The sequence below is a fragment of the Sinohyriopsis cumingii genome, chromosome 16, assembly GCF_028554795.1.
Source record: "Sinohyriopsis cumingii isolate HCF-2022 chromosome 16, ASM2855479v2, whole genome shotgun sequence".
Lineage (NCBI taxonomy): Eukaryota > Metazoa > Mollusca > Bivalvia > Unionida > Unionidae > Sinohyriopsis > Sinohyriopsis cumingii.
In genome coordinates this window covers 68912092-68932953 of record NC_142976.1, presented here as the reverse complement: position 1 = coordinate 68932953, position 20862 = coordinate 68912092, and the positions used below count along the sequence as shown (strand labels likewise).

Below are 20862 nucleotides of genomic sequence, written 5' to 3'. Positions count from 1 at the left end.
TATGGAATTCATAACAATTGGGAACGAAAAACAAAACTTATGATCTTAACATTTTTTTCTGAGTGTGCTGTTTTGTGGCTCAGAGTTCTGGAAGCGCTTACAGCAAGAATACTTGACAAACTAGAGACCGTCCAAAACAAGTGTCTGCGGAGAATCTTTCGAATTCTTCTGACCAAAAATCTCAAACAGCGACCTGCGTCAGATGACAAATGCAACATTTGTTGTCTAAACAGTAAAGATGAATAGATGGAGATGGCACTGGCATATTTGTCGAAAGCCACCGAACGCACAATCCAGAATAGTCTTATGCTTACATTGGACACCAGACGGAAAGCGTAAAAGGAGTTTGGCCCACGGAGACATAGCGAAGAAGAGATGAGAAGAAAAGGAAGGTGAGCAGCCCGTTATGGGAAGCCATGAATAGACAGGCTGCATATCGGCATCAGTTGCCTCTCTCGTGGAAGCCTTAGGTTCCACCTGAGGTACAACAAGAATTGAATGAATGCATGCATTAAGGGTACTATAAGACTTGACCCAAAAACTTATTATTTTGACCAATGCTATTGTAGAGTGTTTAGCCAATACAATACTGTTCAGTTCTTAATTCTATCCTCACTAGAGCAGTACATTTCTAGCTGTGATGAAAGACGCATTATCGCTGAAACCAGTAGGTCTGATCCAATACATAAACACTGGAGTGAGGAATGTTAATTAAGTATAACTTGCAGAGGTTCACCCTCAATTCTGAATGTAATGAATTCAGGTCAGCCAAACCATGGGATGATATGACCAATGCCTAACTTCACAGCGTTGTCATGCCAGCCTAACCCAAAGCTTTCTCTGGTAATACTATTGCTGCCAAGGTAAATGGGAAATTCTTGAAGGTGAGTTTAAGACGATTTGTATCAACCTATATTGAAATTGTTGTATGAGCTGTAATTTTGAGAATTAAGTGATACAAATAGTTTCTATCCCATTCTATACGTCGTTTCAATTGAAATGAAGTAAGTTACTTGTTTTCTAGGTGTACGTAACTTTGGAATTACCCAGGAAATCTCCACACCAAAATCAACTGATCATTTGCACGATTAATGAATTCCAACTTGTCCAAAGTATGAGTTAAGTATCAGCATTATTATCTGCTAATTTCCGCTCCAGAACCTATTCCTAATGATCCCAGCTGTTAAACAATTACCCTTGTCAAGACAAAGAAAGTACTCTTGCATCATGCCAGCGAAAGATGATTATAGTGCAAAGAAAAGATGAATTTTTCAATGAAAAAGAAGACGAGAACGTATATAATTAAGGAAATCATATAACACTTGTGACAGAATAATTATAAGCTGGTAGTTTTATCTAAGCATGTGCATGTTTGCATCATTTAAGTACGGACAACTGGTCGAAGTTTATTTTAATACAAGAGATAAGGGACAAATAACAGTTCATGCCATACATGATCGTCGTGGGCAGTACACGTGTCTATTCAAATCTAATCATTAGCAACGATACCGTTCAAGTGTTTATTTCAAGTTCATTCAATAGCAACATCCAGCAGTCCGCTTGACTTCGAGACGCCCAATCTGTTTAGGTTCGTTGCCGGAAGATATGACATATATTGTGGCATGGAGTGTCGAGTGGTCTTCAAAAGATGTTGTAGAACACTCACTCGTATCTGAGCCATCTGTCTGCCCTCCTGGCTTCAACTTTCCACGTCATCTATGGACCAAACTGAACCGCTTTCGGACAGGACAGGGTCGTTGTGTATTCAGCCTTGTCCGATGAGGCCAGGCCACTGACTTTTCCTGTAGCTGTGGAGCTCTGCAGACCATGTCACACATTGTGAACAACTGTCCACTGACAAAGTTCCCCCGGTGAACTACAGGCTCTCTACCTTGCTGATGATGACGCAAAAAAAGGCTGAGCACGCACTGCACACGATATTAATAATAATATTAGCAATATAGTACGAACAAGAGTAATATTATTCCAGACATAGTTTTAGAATAATGATGCAAATTATCAACAAACAAACTGCAGCCTCAGCAAGAGTAAAACTGACCAAAATTAGAACTCAGTGCCAGTTCACAACAGTGAAAGAGAAACTGACCGCAATTAGAGCATAGTGTTTGTTCATGACAATTAAAGAGAAACAGACCGAAATTTGAGCTCAGTGCCAGTTCATAACAGGTAAAATGAAATTGACTATAATTAGAGCTCAGTTCTAGTTCATGACAGTAAAAGAGAAACTGACCATAATCAGAGCTCACTGTCAGTTCATAAAAGTGAGACATAGCTCCGGAGATAACTTTTGTTATGACCTCTATCCTGCTAGCCAAAATTGGTACTAACGAATACCGGTTGATAATTTTTTTCATTGATTAAATTTGTACTATTAGTAAATTTGACAGAAATCACATGGTTCGAACTTTTCGAATGCTTTCCGCACTGATCGTATGGTAACTTCTTTCTTCAATGTGTATCTTTAAAAGTTAGATTCCTGTTTAAGAAATCATGTTCGCGGCAGCTTAAAAGATTTTTTACTTTAAAAATGTGATCACAGAGCCACACATAACTGAAGCATGAAATATATAGTTAGCTGCTAAACATTCTTTCATTGTACATTAATGGTATTTGTTTTAATTTTCCGACGATAATTGAATTTATTCAACCATAAGGAACTATTTTTTGAGTAACAAGCTACCATCGTACATACAGTGAACATCGCAGTACCTATATATTATGACCATAAATATTTCCTTTACAAGACATTGGCATCCTGTAAGCTCGCGTGATAAATATCTTGTTTTGCAAAAGTACGTCCTTCGCTATTTGTTCATGATTTTATGAGTTTGTTGCCTTACACGACGTCTTAGTTGTTTTGAATGGCTTGTTTCCTCAGTTTGATTGCAGTTTTAGTGGTATTTGACATCTGGTAACAAAGTGTGCCATTCTTTGCTGGGATCGCACACTTAACCTGGTCCGTTAGGTTGGCAGAGAAATTTCAGGCACGCCAAGAGGGTTGTTTTGGCCTTGAATCGCTTATCCAAGCTGTGCAAAGAATGAATGAACTGTGTGTCCAAGACATTCACTACTATTTACATGTACACAAGCTATTTCGTGTCTTTATACATTTGTCAGATAATATTGAATTTTGATTATTTTTATTTAGTAATCTATATTTATTTGAAAAAATGAATCATGGTAATGCAAGAAAGTATATATGGATCTGCAATAAAGTTTGATAGTGTTTTTGGCCCAGAGTTGTTTTTCCAAGTGGAGAATTACTATCAGAAAATACTTGTAGAGAATACATTTATGCGAATTTCATGGCATTTCCAAAGGAGATGTGACCCATCTTGAAAATAGGACGATGCATCATGTCAACTGGATTCAGCCTTACCTTGAACACCCCCAATCCCTTAAAATAAGTTCTTTGCTATAAGTATGCGTTATAGAATTACAAAATGAATGAATTTTTATTTTTAAGCAATTGCCAATCGCATAATTTGATCATATTCTGAATCGTTATGTGATAGGTGTTTACAGCTATTGACGAACAAAAATCTAGGAGATAAAGAATGATGTTATTGCCTTGAACATAATTCCAAATCATTCACAATATTAATCGGAACGACTCGCTTTTGGTTGTCGGATTTAATCGGAACCACTCGCTTTTGCTTGTCGGAAGAGGTTATACAAGAAAGTCCGTTCCAGGATAGGAAACTTTGTCAAGGATTAAATTAAACTGTGCCACTTAATATGCATGCCATACGGTTATTGAACGAGACGAAAGCTAGCTAATGGAATGTTTTACATACCACAATGCATTACTGAATAGGCAATAGATTAATGACAGCAATCAGAAAAAACTGGAGGAATCTGGATAAGGGGGTAGAGAGGATGTGAGCGTTTGGTCTTTGAATGACATCAAAGCTGAAATTGCACTGAGAGCTTACAATTACTACAAAGTATTATTGAATAGTCTGACTTGATTTATTCCCGTGGTCATATATTTATGTGTTTTGCAATAAATGATATTTTCGTCGGTACTTAAATTCTTGCTTGATGGTAGAGGGTGCTGTTGTCCTATAATACATGCATAATTGAGAGTTTGGTCTTAAGTCCATAGTTTGAACCAACTGTAAAATCAATGTCCCACCAATAACCAATCGTACATTTAAAAGTAATTGTATATACTCGCATATGGGGCCCCGAGTGACCGAGTGGTCTAAAGCGTTCTCCGTTACGGATAACTGCCATCTCACCGCTGTCTGCGTGGGTTCGAATCTCGGATTCAGCCAATGTGGGTATGTGAGAAAGCTTGTCAGTAGCTTCTCGTGGGTCGGTGGTTCTTTCTGGGTTTTTCCCGGGTTCTTCTTCCACCATTAATACTGGCCGCCGTGTATAACCTATCGTGTGCTGAAAAATGGCGTTAAACCCTACAACAACAACAACAACAACATATACTCACTCATAAGATGAATTCAACTGCAAACTGCAAAGACCAGAGCTGCTGTAGCATAATGCGCCGTCAGAACTGGTTCTGTCTAGTTTGTTAGAAGCAATCAGTAGAAAAAAATCCCAACAAAGTAGACCCTATCTGTAGGCGGATTATGCTACGGCAGATCATGATAATTTTGCTGTTTGCAATTTCACTCAGCTTATAAGCGAGTATAGGCAGCAATTATTATTTCATCCTAAAACGAAACAAAAGGGAAGGGAACGTCGAAAAATCACTGTATTAATGGCACTAAAATTAACGTGTATTTACGAATATTAGGCATGAGATTGCATGAACTAAATAAAGTTTTAAAATAAAGGATGAGATAAATGTTTAGGTACGTTTTGTCTTTAACATTTGAAAATAGTCGATAAACCAGTGTATGCCACGATCAGGAACAATGCTATTTTTGTACCACTATAATACCCAAATTTCAAATATTTGCTGTAAAAATGCGTGGCACATGTTACTTTAAGTCCCGATTAGAAAGTAATGCTGAACTGACTTTGAAAACGTGTGTATCTGTTGATGGAATAAAATTTAAAGGTACATTTTCTGCATACCTCTTTTTTTTATGTTGGTCTACAACAGCCTCATAGGTAAACAACATAAAATAATATCAACTTTTAAATAATAATCATAATGAAAAGAAAACAAAAACAAGAGTCCCTAGATGGAACAGAGTCTCTACTGGCTGAAAAGAACTTACATGAATTTCAAGAAAAAATGGTTTCTTTCTTTGTAACTACGGTGTGTTTGAACCATCTTTGATATTCTTCAGTGATAGCACCATGGCTGCTGTGGTGGACATAGGATTAAATTGGGCACCACTTTCATTTGGGACCAGCAAGACACCAAAATGAGACTTCATGTGAAAACCGCGTGTTTATATGAATGTGCGTGTCGAAGTAGCAAAGATAACAATATTTTCAAGACGGATGTCATGAAAGCCGTTTTGATATCACTCAGATTTAGAACCAGCTAGACATAATAAGACGTTTTTTTTTGGCGAAAGTGTATTGTCGATATGACCGTCCATGTGGGAGAAGTAGTTATAACACGATTTTCATGACGACCATTGTGACAGTCATATTTGAAGTCGGATCGGAACCATTATTATTAATTACCCACCAGATATAATAAGAAGCACCTTGGTGAAAACCCTGTACTGATATAACCATTTATCCAAGAGAAATAGTGACTAAGCAATTCTACAGATAGCCACTGTGTCAGGCATATCGACTGTTTGAATGACTTCATTAGGACCATCTAAACAGTACAAGAAAATCCTTTGTTGATACGACCATCAAATTTAAGAGGAGCAGTGATAACAACATTTTCAGTATGGACTCAATAGTGATCATATTTGTCATCATATCGACAACATTTCATTTTGGCCTAACCCGATGTTGATATGACATTCATCAGGAGAAGTAAATATAACAATATTTCAATATGGTAGCAGTGGCGGCTATATTGAATTAGAGACCGGAACCGTTTTTATGAAGAATCAGCTAGACATTATAATAAGTATTTTGGTGAAAAGTCTATGTCAGTATGACTTTCTGTTCAGAAGGAGAAGCGATAGCAAGATTTTCAAGATGGTCGATGTAGCGGCCATATTGGATAGTGAGACCATTTTCATTTAAGACCATCTAAATATCATAAGAAGAAGTATTTTGGTGACAATCCTATACTGATATGCTATCCATTCAGGAAAGGTAGCAATAACAAGAGTTTCAAGACGGGAGCTGTGACGGCCATATTGGATATCAAATTGGCACCATTTTCATTTAGGGGCGACTAGGCATAATACGAAGTCTTTTGGTGAAAACCCCATGTCAATATACGTCTTTCTGTTCAGGACTAATAACAATAACAAGATGTTCAAGATGGACACTGTAACGGCCGTATTAAATGTTCGAGCAGCACCATTTTCCTTTAGGACCAATTAGACTTTGGGATAAATATATGTGTGCACATTTTCATTACAATTCTGCACGTAGGTAGGGGGAGTATCGATAGTAATGTTGTGCTAACGGCCGGCCATAAGCTCTTCTGATCTGTGATCAGTAGATCTAACAGGGAAATAGAGTTCGTGACTGTTAACGAAAACATGTATTGGTTCTATTCAACATTCAGCTTGTGAAGATCGATACAGTATCTCTAATTCAGCATGTAGGTAAGGTAGAGAATTGTGTGCTAATATCTAAAGTAAAAATGCAATGCAAGATCACACATTCCTGCTTTTGCATGCAGCAACTGGATCGGCTCATTCTTTAGAATAGACGGAGTCAACTGTCGTAACAATCTCAAGCAAATTTTCTGCATATACTCATTTCAATTTTGTATTTTCGTAATGTCCAATGGCATATAATGTAAGTTTAATACCTGATGGTTCTTACAGAAACCAATTTCAAGTCATTTGCAATTCATTTATAGGCAAAATGTTTAATTAACATCAATTTAAGTATCTTGTTGAAAATCCATTTTATGCATCAATAAATATTACTGAGATCAAATATATGTTCCAACTTCCCCCGTATTATTTACTCTCCTTATTTTTAATGCCATATTTACCGGCTCTTCCGATATATATCTGCTTCCACATTATACCAAGGTTTAAGACAATTAAATAAACCTTTCTTAAGCTCAGATAGAAAACAGTTTGCAAACACATTTGCTTTCAAACTTGTACAAATTATGCTGATTTGCCATTCGATATGAGTGAGATCACTGGAAATAGAACAATATTGGTATGACGCCATCAAGAAGAAAAAAAAAACGGAAGCAAAGCTTACGAAATGTTAATGACAACATCGTTAGCATCAGTGACTTTAAAAATCTTTGCTTTCATGATGTTGCTGTACCCGATGTTACACATGTTACGAAAAACTATAAAAATCAGATTAAATGAACAACACACACACACACACACCAAACAAACAATAACCAAAATAAACAACCTAATTCTAATTCAGAACAAATTTGATGGGTCATCAACTTACTTGAGATCTTTTGATCCTGATTAATCAACCATTCGCTTTTACTCTGGGCTTTTCAATGTATTTTTAACAGTGTCATTATTTTCATTTTTTAATTATATAACACATTTTTGTAATCGCCTCTACTACATTGATGTGGAATAAATGGCATTTTTCTTTTTCTTTTTAAGGAATGCGAATAATATACACATCCTTTTGCAGCAAACCTTTTTATTACTCCGATATAGCCGCGCACGTGCTGTGGATTTGCTATTATTGTCTACCTCGTGACAGGCAGACAAGATAGTGTACGTGTTTATGGGGTTCAAGAATGATGATCGCATCTCAGATCAGCGTGTGCCCTTCAACGATCCACAGAGTCCAAAATTTCCACACTCCATTATCCGTCAATGATCCGGTATTTACAGATGCATTTGTTTAAAACAACAATAAACTTTTCAAGCTTTTCTGAATTATGATTTCCCCTTAGCGTTCGCACACTTTCAAGGTCAGAGAGATGACGTCACTAGCTAAAAGTTTGCTTACATTTCCATTCCAGATGTACCCTTTAATTACCCTTGGTCAAAATTTGGCTGCTTAAATTTGATAAGCTCCGTGCATAGAAAGCACATCAATTTAATATATATTTTTGGCTGCTTGTAAAGTCGATAAGCTCTGTGCATAGAAAATACGTCATTTTAGTTTCAAATCACGTTGTGTTTTCCCAAATTACCTGTTAAAACAATTGTTAAGTTCATCCGTAATTGAAGGCAATGTTTAATATACGTAGCAACTGAATGACGCTACACTCATGAGCTGCATAGTCCTGTAGGTGGCAGGGTCCAGTTTCGTAAATTGGCCCCTGGCTAATTTCTTAACTTAAGACTATGGTGTGACTTTTTCAATTATCATTGTTTATTATTTAAAGATATGGATATATTTGTGAGCCAGGTGTTTCGGACTTGTCTTGTTCTTGAAAGTGATGTCAGGCATGTACACATTTCATAGTTTCTCTGCAGTATGTTGATTGTGAAATACCAATAGTCGGCTAGGAAGAAAAGCTAGCCTCCCATAGCGGTAAACACATGGGTTTAGGGCAAGTGGAATCTCCCAAAAACGGCTTGAATGATAACTATTTTCAGTTGCATCGGCCTGTTTAGTACACACTGTTTGGCAGAATTGTCATCTAGGAAAAGGGCGTGTGTTTGCACTGTGAGCATCACATGGTGTTAAAAACGACCTTCGGACATGAACATTGCACGTAGAAATTTGGAGTTGGGGTGCATAAACCGCTTCTGCTATGAACTGCCATTGACTTGGTCAAATGGATAACATTCTTATGCTTTGTTTTAATATTAGAATAAAAAATACGGACTTTTTTGACCTCACTTGTATATTTGATTTTTCATGATTTATTTATACAAGGTCGCTGATTGCAGTATTAAATTTGTATATAAAAACTGTCCGCTGCCACCTGTATATACTCCTCTCACCCACGTGATAGCCTTGGCAGATGATATGCACTATATTCCTCAGTCAGTAAGCGCTTGTGAGACCAGTGGTACGAAGAACGCATATACTTACCCCCCTCCCCCCCAAAAAAAAGAAAAGAAAGGAGTCCAAACCAGAATGCTACACACTTCTCAGGCTAAGCCTTTCCTAATGTGTCATTCAATAAGATCGTAAACTATCTTTGTTATTAAATTTTATTTTTATGTGAAGGGAAAATGCATGACCGTTATCGATAGATCGGATCTGAGCATTCACCTTTTTCTGAAATTTATGCGAAATTTATATACCTTTTTATTTCTTGACATTTAGATCCAAATTTCAAATGTGCTTGAGATCATGTTCGACTTGTGCTACCTTTATTCTGGTATGACGAGAAATAGGGGATTCCAAAAACACTATCTAGAATATACATGTGTAATAAATAGCCATGTATTTTTTCAGAAATAGGGGATTCCAAAAACACTACCTAGAATATACATGTGTAATAAAATAGCCATGTATTTTTTCAGAAATAGGGGATTCCAAAAACACTACCTAGAATATACATGTGTAATAAAATAGCCATGTATTTTTTCAGAAATAGGGGATTCCAAAAACACTACCTAGAATATACATGTGTAATAAATAGCCATGTATTTTTTCAGAAATAGGGGATTCCAAAAACACTACCTAGAATATACATGTGTAATAAATAGCCATGTATTTTTTCAGAAATAGGGGATTCCAAAAACACTACCTAGAATATACATGTGTAATAAATAGCCATGTATTTTTTCAGAAATAGGGGATTCCAAAAACACTACCTAGAATATACATGTGTAATAAATAGCCATGTATTTTTTCAGAAATAGGGGATTCCAAAAACACTACCTAGAATATACATGTGTAATAAATAGCCATGTATTTTTTCAGCAATAGGGGATTCCAAAAACACTACCTAGAATATACATGTGTAATAAATAGCCATGTATTTTTTCAGCAAGAATAATCTTATTCACATACGTAGAAGTGTGTTTCGTCATTTGCGGAAGAGAAAGTATTTTCTGCATTTCAATTTCAGTTGAAAACTCTCGTTTCCTCTTTCAAAAAGATATCGTGAATTTGTCTTAAACATTCCTAAATCTTTCCAAAACAGGAACGTTTATATTTTGTTCAATAATAAATGCTCTTTTGGCCTAGTGATTAGAGCGTCCGCCGATTCGTACCAAAGACTTTAAAAAATGGTACTATCAGCTGCCTCGCTTGACGCTCAGCATTAAGATGTTAGTGCTATGACTCGTTGGTCTGGATTCAGGATAATGTGACTGAGTGGGAAATGATGCTACATGGCTGTGGCATGATGCCCTAGTGCTACACTGATTTGTTTTTAAAGCTACGCTAAAAATCCCAAACACACACACACACACACACACACACACACACACGCACGCACACAATCTTTGATGTATCTCGTAATATAATCTTAGGTTCGTGTTCATGTTGTATGAAATCTATGACATGAATACTTTTGAATTTTTTCGAGCACTGCTATCAAAATGCTGCAATTATTCGACGATGAACTTCCAGTAGGCCTACACATATACAACCAATTAACGTGATCCCATTTAGAACTGGCATATTTGCAAGTCTGCTTGCTGAATTTAAATCTTTTTTGATGAATATGAGAACATGACGTATACCAAAGTATGTATTTCCTTCTGGTTAAGTATATTGACCCGTCTTAGAGCGGTAAGTTCGTGGAGGTGAATTCCACTATCGTAGCAAACATGACCACAGATAATGGAAAACTGATGTAAAGTTTTGGTTTTCATGCAAGACCTATGCATTTCTCTCCCTTCCCACACGTAAACAAAAGTGATAATTGGGCGCGGATTGAATTACACGTTTCAATAAATTCACGTTTTTTTGATAAATTCTTTTGAATGTAGTTAGGCATTGATAAATTCTGTACATATTCTCTATAACATTAGATTCATTGCTTGTTTACTAATTTAGCACTGAAATGTTTTGTAAAACTCACGGAACGACATTTTTGCTTTTGAATAAAGTCACGAAAAATATTAATCTAATCAGATAACTTAAAAATAGTCATCTTAAAAACAACACCAAAATAAGATTAACAACAAAAGAATTCATGTGCAAGGAGATACCACAATGTCAAGTATTGCATGCTTTAAATCAAAATAAGCGACCTGCCAGCGTTATCCACCTAATTTATGGATACCAAGAATAGTACTAGTTATATCCGTATATACTCGCTTCTAAGTTGAATAGTACTAGTTATATCCGTATATACTCGCTTCTAAGTCGAATAGTACTAGTTATATCCGTATTTACTCGCTTCTAAGTTGAGACCAGCTGCAAACAACAAAGATCCTGATATGATGCTGCATATTCTTGCGTTCCTTTCTCCTACTTGAATCATATTAGAAAGGGTCCTTTGATGTCACGAATATGAATGTCTGGTGTCTTTGCATTCTCTTTCAATTAATATCGCTCCATTGATGAAAAGCAGCGTGCTTGAAAAGCCAGAAAGGATAGCTCATAGAAAGAGGAGCAAATGAGACATAATCAACAGTGAATATCTGTCTGTCTGGTGTTTATTTATAGTAAAATCTAGCAACAAAATGTAGGCTTGACTAACATTCGACTAGCAGTTATATAATTATAGGTTACTGCATTTGTATGGGAAAATATGAACGAGTTTTTCGGATGTAAATACTGCACGACCTTGGCAGTACAGTATATCCTTCCAACAAAATGAGTTCATATTTTCCCATACAAATGCAGTAACCTTTTCATTATATGCTCATTTTCTTAAATTCTACCTAATGCTAAATTATATTAACATAATACACTACAAGAAACAAAGTAACTGAATGTATGCCGTATTCCAAACTAAATACACAAGCGCAGATTCGTCATTACACAACAACAACATTATTACTGCGCACATAACTCCGCCCAGATAAATTTGAACTTAGTCGCGCGCACGACATAACTTTGGAAAGAAAATGGCGTGTCTAGTTAAAATTGAAATTTGGAGTCATATTATGAATGAATGCGCATTGCAACAACTTTTCCATTTGATCTGGAATGAATAGATTTTTGTATTTTTGTATTTTTGTTCTTCTTCGAATTTTCGAAATTTCATGATTATGGATTGGATTTATATGTGACAATTCCACATGAAATACATCGGATTGAAGAAGCGAGGGAGAAGGGTGAATACATCTGCAAATGTGTTTCTGTTTCTGTCATTGAAAATGTTTGAAATCATAATGTGGGAAAAATATGAAGTTTCTCAACTGCAATTATCAAAAAGACGCTATGGAATTTAATGCTTATTTCATTTTGAGTGCAGCAAGAAGGATGTAATTGCACTTATATTCGAAATTACAGTACAATTTCGAAATGTGTAATTAAGACTGAGAACCTATGACATGGCTCATGTAATTCGGATGTACAGAACTAAGAAAGTACATTTTGAGGAAATTCAGGATGTAAAACTCTAAGTATATAGTTTTGCCATTCTTATTACCAGCTAAAGAAGACAGTTTATGCCTTGTCACTTGTATGTCATTTGTAAGGACCATTTCTGGCGTCAAGTGTATAGCTAACCTAAATCCGAAACATTGTATCAAAAAAGTTATCGCGGAATGTGCCAAAGCAGCTGGAAATTGGAAGTCTACGAAACATCTGCTTTACTTCATTCAGACACAAATTTAATCAACCAAAACGTAAAGCGCCTACTACGCGAGTGTACATGATTTGTTTGCAAATCAAAAGTGCTGACGTCTGCGTCTATTGTTTGTTTACAATAGAAAGTAGTTCCTTTATGCACGTGAATGCAATATGAAGGTGTGCAATATCGTAAAATATTGAACGATTCTGACAAAGTAAAGTTAACGGATAACAAAATGAGCATATAATAATTTTGAATATGAGGAACATGCATATTGTTTTATCAAATTCATGATGTTACAAACACCACGTGATGATTTTTGCATACACTCTGCAATTGATTATAGTGGAGAATGTAACGCCTCTCTCTAACAAATTGATATTAAGCTTGAATTGCGACCATGCAGATCTATAAAAAAAACAAGGGTAGTTCTTCGTATTCTTTTTATTCCTTAGGCTTTTGATTTAGAAACTCCATTTTGGGGGAAAATGCATGGAAAAATGTGTCTTTTGGCATGTAGACTCGAGCCCACGACTGCCGGAATTCATTGACGATTCCTCAAACCACTATGCTATTGGGGTTTACGCTCTATTGAATTTATTTTTCTTCTGTGCTGTTCATGGGACATATAGTTCTGCATAGAGTGTGTGCAATATATGCTTGTATTTTCTTTCTCTATTTGCTTCCTAAATAGTAGATAAGTTCTAGAAGATTCCTATCAATATACCCTTGGAAAATTCCAACCAAAATACTACTGGAAAATATCGTACTGCTCTGATCGCATTGTCGTGGAAATGTAACAAGAAAATAATTAAAAGCAATTTCCAAGGCAGTGAAAACTTAGTTTTATTTGGTAGCAAATTAACCAGAATTCTAACTTTTTTGCCCATTTGCATATTAAGGTGTCAAACGATTGGAGGAAAGGAATTTGATGGTTGAATAGAAATTTGATGGCTGGTTGAAGCAAAGAAGTTTGAAAGCTGTATGAAGCAAAGGAATTTCATGGCTGATTGAATTAAAGGAATTTGGCGACTGAATGGACCAAGGGAATTGAATGGCTGATTGGGGAAATTGAATATGATTTTATAATTGTTTCAATAAAATAATTCGTCACGTGTAAAGTTAAGGTGCTGTCAACCATGACAGTTTTTTTTCATATGTATTATCCTTACCAGGAGATTATATGGTGCAAGAATTTGTAGAATTAGTATTTAGAGGGTAAACGATTTGTTGGATTTTTTCCTTTTTCTGCCCTTTTCACCATTCATTATATTGCCAGCAGAGGTGGTCGAATGTGAATTGTATCAAACTTTACCTCAGCTTTTCTCAATGGATGCCAAGAATATCAGCAGGGTGCTATTGACCGTAGTGTTTTTGTTTTGTGATCACAAAATGATTTATATTAAATTTATAATCACGGTTTTTTTTCTTCCGTCGCTATCAGGAAAATAAACAGATTTATGTTCAATGTAGTCCGACATCTGAACAGTGATTTAGACCAAACCATATTTCTGGTCACAAACGCAAAAATGCATCTTTTGTTATATGGGCGATCATCTCAGACAGATACAACACGCATATTCTTAAATTCTTGTCTGAACGCATTTCTCCAGCACCCAAGCACGTGGAATGCCGTATCTGCTGCAACTGGTTTCGTGCTGCGATCCACACATTTTAGGTAAGGCTATATGTATCGGTCAAGCATCGGTTTTGTGCAGTTGGAATAAGAGGTCGTTCGTAAAAATCTTTTTATATTAGAGCTATCGGTATATCAAATTAACGGGACTTTGTAATGTCTCCTTTGTGTGCAAGTTCTGAATTTTCTAAAAGTATATCAAAGTAACGGGACGTTGTAATACCTCTTATGTATGCAAGTTTGGAATTTTCTACGTACTTGCTGACGCAACACATGCAATTTTATGTAGCATTGCCGTGCGGGACTTTGATACACGGCAAATTATTTCAGGTCAAATAAGTGTTGGTAGTTAAACTATCAAACGAACATTGATGGGTTTGTCTAATATCTATGTAATTCATAAACATCCACGTGTTTTGTGGTTTTTACTTCGGCTACATTGTTAATGAAATTCAACCTTTTTAAACCTTGACAACTCGAGAGTTTGTTTCAATAATTTTTAAGATTAAGGATAATGATAGAATGATGCCGAGCTTTCTTTACAATAACCAAATGATGAAAAATCCAAGATAGAAACAGAAAGGTCATTTGGGGTCAAAATTTACAACCTCTCCTGGTACCAGAAATTTAAATGCAATAACATGCACATGGTGTAATATTTATTGCTAATGTTTAGGAAAATTCCCATTTGTATAACCCAAACGTTCATTCTCATGCAAGTACCTAAGAATTAATAGAAAATAATTCGCAATTTAACACAGAAAAAATAATCTATATATCACTTCGAGGTAGTGACAGCGAAGAAGAATTATATTTTGAGGACGTGAAGTAACGAACAGTGATCGATTTGTCGTCGATTGACTAGCAGACTTGTCTGTGGCGTCGAAAGGGAATTCTTGTTATTTAGAAATGTAAAGGTAGTGTTTTTATCTTCGTTCTATTTTAATGGCGGTGTAAAAGGTCAATATTTTATACGAGAAGACACGCCATTCCAGTTAGAACAGTTGCATACTGTAGCAAATGTATTCCTTTGTTGGTAACAATCAAGGGAGTTTCAAGCATCAGTCTTAAGTTCGAAAACGAATATACATTTGCCTCCTGTATGTATGTATGTATGTATGCATGTATATATGTGTGTATATTTGTCACGCGAGCATGATTTATCTCCTCCCGTATCTCGGCTCACAAGTCACAACTAACGCACATAAATAATTAGATCCCATGAAACAAATTCATATAAACATACTTTGAAGCATATTTTAGAAAAGGGACACCACTCCAATGGCTCTTGGATAAATGATCTTTGATAAGGCGTGAAAAAAGAGTTGCTGGTTCCAGATTATTTTATAGATAAATCGTTGCAACATATACCGTAAGAATTTATTAGGACATTGGCGGTATTTCTGTAATAAAAAGAACATGCAAGGCAAAATAATTCACACTAACGCGGTATTTCTATAGGAAAATACATGTAAGTTTATCTTTACATTTTCTCCCTACTAGTAGAATGACAGCTATCAAATAAAGCGTGCAGGGCATTAGCTAGGTTTTCCATAGCAAATTGCAATGCTGCAGAGAAGAGAAGCAATGGCGTGATATAACGCATCTTGTAACATCATCACTGAGGAAGCAAAATTCTTACTAGAGATAAATCTTATGCAACGAGCTCTAACTTCAAGAAAAAGGTCTCTCTCTCTCTCTCTCTCTCTCTCTGTCTCTGTCTCTGTCTCTCTCTCTCTCTCTGAATGATTAATTCTACCACATGTTGGTTCTCTACATATTTTATTCGCTGTATAAATTGTCTCCTCATATTAAAAAAATAAACAGTCCAGAACATTTTTTCTTTTCATTTTGGAATTTGGCATGATAACCGTCAATACCCTTGTTTGAGGTGGATCCGACTGCAAACTCCATTGCCCCACATTCTCCATTTCATAATGCACAGGCAGTCACGAAGCTATGCAGTTTGCCAGAATTAACTAGTACAACAACATAGACCCTGATCTACCATTATACAATGCGTCAGAGGCCTGTGTTGTTTGCAGTATAAACGTGCTTATATATGGAAATAATCATTTTTTGTTATGATGAATATCAGATTTAAGAACGGAAAGAATCTTTAATGTTACGCTCTTCATGCTAAGTTAAAACAAACAAGTATTATTGGGCCTTAATATAAAACAGCTTGTCTACATGCTACGCCGAAGAGAAGGGAAATAATATATTTTAAATGATGGTTTCTTATAGTCACGCAAAACGCAAGATTCATGACAAAGAAAGTCGAAAATTTGAAACAATAATAATTAAAGCGCCAGGTGAAATAGGCGCACAGCAGTATCTAGGACAATTAGAGTGCCAGGTGAAATATGCGTACAGCAGCATTCAGGACAATTAGAGAGTCAGGTGAAATATGCGCACACCAGTGTCTAGGACAATTAGAGTGCCAGGTGAAATATGCGTACAGCAGCATTCAGGACAATTAGAGTGCCAGATGAAATATGCGTACAGCAGCATTCAGGACAATTAGAGAGTCAGGTGAAATATGCGCACAGTAGTGTCTAGGACAATTAGAGTGCCAGGTGAAATATGCGTACAGCAGCATTCAGGACAATTAGAGTGCCAGGTGAAATATGCGTACAGCAGCATTCAGGACAATTAGAGAGTCAGGTGAAATATGCGCACAGCAGTGTCTAGGACAATTAGAGTGCCAGGTGAAATATGCGTACAGCAGCATCCAGGACAATTAGAGAGCCAGGTGAAATATGCGTACAGGTTTCAAATAAGAAGAATTGAAAAATGAAATTAGTCTCTCTTTTATGATCCATTATTATATTGTTGTGTCCTATAAGAAACATTTGGCCACATACATTGCTAGATGATGATAATTGCTTTGGTCATCTTACAACTAGAAAGAATCTTGTTATACATCTAGTGTCTGTTTCGGAGGCAAAGAACATTTCCCTAGTTATACTAGCCAAAAAATAACAATGCAGTTAGGAAGTTTCTGCATTTAAGATTAAAGCTGCTAGACGACATTTTCAATAATTACCTTTCTTTGTTTTGTGTTTTCTTTTCGAGAGGAGTAGTTATTACCAGGTCTTAATTCCTGCCATGCTTGATATACATTAACTTCCAACTTCACTACCTCCTCTCATACGATGCATACAGCATCTTAGGTCCGCTGTGCAGCTACGGCTATGACAGTGTATTGATATTAATATTGAGCTATGTGGCCCCACCTATGTGGCACCCATGTGGCACCCATACAATGTCTCATTCTTGCTGTCAGTACATATACAATTGCTATGCATGTCTTCTGTGATCATATGCAAGCACGTATTTAGAGGTCTCAATATTAATGGGGGGGGGGAGGCTTAACTTATTGCAAACATTAAAGGTGCTGAAATAATATCGCAGATTCAAGATTCCATATTGCAACAGGTTTTATTTTCTTCTGTGTCTGATTCGGAATCGGTACTTTTTAATCTTTGATTATTTTAACCTTTGTAAACGTTACTGTCATGTACGCATGTGATTTGTGATTCAGATTTTTAACGTAGCTTTAACAATTTTTCAGTTATATCGCTACGATGTCTGCATTGTGAATAGTGATGTTTAGCTCTGGGGGCATCATGCCACAGACATGTAGCATGATGGCCAAACCTGTGACATTATCCTGACACCAGGCCGAACCAGTCCTAACACTAACCTCATAATGCTGAGCGCCAAGCGAGGCAGCTGTTAGTACCATTTTCAAAAGTCTTTGGTATGACTTAGCCGGGGTTGGAATCCCGGCTTCCCGCATCCGAGGCGGACGCTCTACCACTAGGCCACCGGAGCGGCGGTGACATGTACGCAGAGATGTCACTAAGAAACGAATATATATATACTGCAACTATATTTATGTGCACCAAAGTCATACCTTGCTGAGTCAATATTTCAATGTTCAATTTCGCATTAGGGTTATTCTTATTATTTCCTTTGTAAGGTTGTAAAAGTAATCTGAAAACAACCATCCTTATGGTGAAAAATATATGACTTAAATATAAATAAGCTTTATTTTCATCAAGAGGGTAAAAAATAAATACTGACCTAGATCAAAAACGATGCACTTTGGTCTCGGCTCCTCTTTAATCTCGTCAGTGTCTCCTTCTGATGTCGTTTCGGCAGTTTCCGGTGTCACCGAACGTTCTTCGGATGTCGCCGATCTACCATCGGATGTCCCCGGCGTGTCACCGGTGTCCGAAGTCTCATATAAGTCCGAGAGTTGATCTCTCTCTTCTTCATCATAGGCGGCCATCATAGTTTCCGAAATTCCAGTAAGCAATTTCACTAACGTCTCTTACAACTCCAACGAATGAATGAATGAAACTTCAAAGCTGATTGAAATACCAAGAAGAGGCCACAAGCAAAGCATTGGTAGACGTAGCCAATAGAAAACGCTCTCCAAATTTTGAAGTGCCGTTATTTTGTAATTGAGATACTTATTGCGATGTCAGAGTATGATTACAACTGAGAGCATCTGTTTGGTCGACGGATAAGGCGTAGATGAGCAGAACACTGACGATGTGCTCTTTCTTGAGAGATCCACACGCCTTCTACCTTTTTTCTTTTTTGCACTTTCTGATGGCATATGAATCAAGGAGAGCTAAGAATCTGCGCATAGCTTTCTTTTCCTGCATTGCAAGCTGAAATATTTCGGAGATAGTGATTTAGTCGCTTACTTATGCGTGAGGGAAAACGCTAAGCTAGTTTCTCTGTGAATGGTATTCACAATTATGTTGAGGTTCTCCTATATGACGCTCAGCATGCTGTCATCGCATATATTTACGACAGCACTTCATATCACTACTCTTCATTTAGCAAGAATCGATTTACGTTTCTCAGCAGTTTATCGTGTGTAGATTGAATTACAAAAAGTGATACTGTTACAGTGATACCCCAACAACGACCACGCTGACCCCACCCCCCATAGAATAAAATAAAATAAAATGCGAAAAACGGTTGGTAAGTTCTGTGCTACAATGCATTCATGTGCATTTACGAAATTCCCAGTTAAATAATGCCATGGACAGAGATTGTAATCGATCCCTTTTGGACGTATTACATGCAGGTGTGTACATTTCTTCCATTTCAAGAAACTTCCAACGAAAAGCATTTGAGATTAGAATGTTTTTTCAAAATTAATTAACACACTGAAAATTCACAAGACGCCGCCTGATAATTTCGCCATTCATGATTGATATCAATAACTAGTACTAAAGATTCTCCAATATCTTTGACGAAAGGCAGGCAGTGATTCAGGCAGTTTAAGTAAAACCCGACTTTTTGTAGGTAGTCAGTGATTGAGGCAATTTGAGAAAAGTCCGATTTTTCAATATAGTATTTGACCGCTATAAATCAAGAGCTAGATTATCTAAACAATTCCACACTTCTTGTGTTTCACAGTCTCAAGAATTCCTGAGTTTTAATTCCTTTGATGCTTTAATTTATTACACTGATGAACTCAGAAATTATATTTTTGGAGTCTTACATATATATATATATATATATATATATATATATATATATATATATATATATATATATATATATATATATATATATATATATATATATATATATATATAATTAGGACCGCTCCGATGGTTTAAGTGGCTAGAGTGCCCGCCTAGGATACGGTAGGTCGCGGCTTCGAACACCTGCCGAGTCATACCAAAGACTAATAAAAATTATACTAACACCTGCCTCGCTCTGACCATTAAGAGGTTAGTGTTAGGACTGGTCGGCCTGGTGTTGGGATAATGTAACTGGGTGGGACATCATGCTACATGTATACGGCATAATACCACAGTGACAGACATCGCTATGAACTGCCACGCTGCAGACATCGTAGCGATATGACTCAAATTATTAAAGCTATGCCAATTAATATAAATAATTTCCATCGTCTGTAGTTAACGAATATCGTCTTGAAGTGCTACTCGGGAGAGGGAACCAGAAGTCACGTTTAGTTCTTGAATAAGCATTCGTAATGACAGGCTATCAAATTTGTCAGTGTGTCGCTCGAATTCTCCATCTTTAAACCCATATTACGTACCAGCATATCTTTTCGATTACCAGCTGGTATACTGATTTGCAGTGATAAGTTATCATTGTCCAAGCGTTACTCTGTAATGCATATCTTAAATGCATGCACGATTACAGACACACAGGGCAACTTACTTTACATGTAGGAATTACAGATATTCCAACTTATATGTCATCATCAAACTGTAAACTCAAGTAATATAGAACTAATACTTTCTCTTTGGATGAAGAATTTAAATGCTGGATTTAAATATTCGTCTATTTTACTTCTAAGATAAATTAGTAATTTGATAAGTGCATAAACCATTTTCCATGGTCTACTGATAGTTTTACTAAAAACAAAATCACCATGAATAACCCAGTCGTGGTTTATTTTCGACTGTTTAAGGGTATCACCCGCTCCCCCCTCCCCGGCCAAAAAAAAACCTTGCATGTACAGATCCTTCCTCTGCTA

General features: G+C 36.5%; 1 protein-coding gene across 1 annotated transcript in view; it reads right to left on the bottom strand.

Annotated features, from left to right (window-relative positions):
* Positions 1-19008, bottom strand: part of LOC149780728 (uncharacterized) — a 67845-nt gene extending 48837 nt beyond the window's left edge. The window contains exon 1 of the mRNA XM_089937778.1: positions 18411-19008. Coding sequence (XP_089793904.1) covers positions 18411-18621 — 211 coding nt within the window. The 5' untranslated portion in view covers positions 18622-19008. The remainder of the gene's footprint in view (positions 1-18410) is intronic.
* Between the last annotated feature and the right edge of the window lie 1854 nt (positions 19009-20862).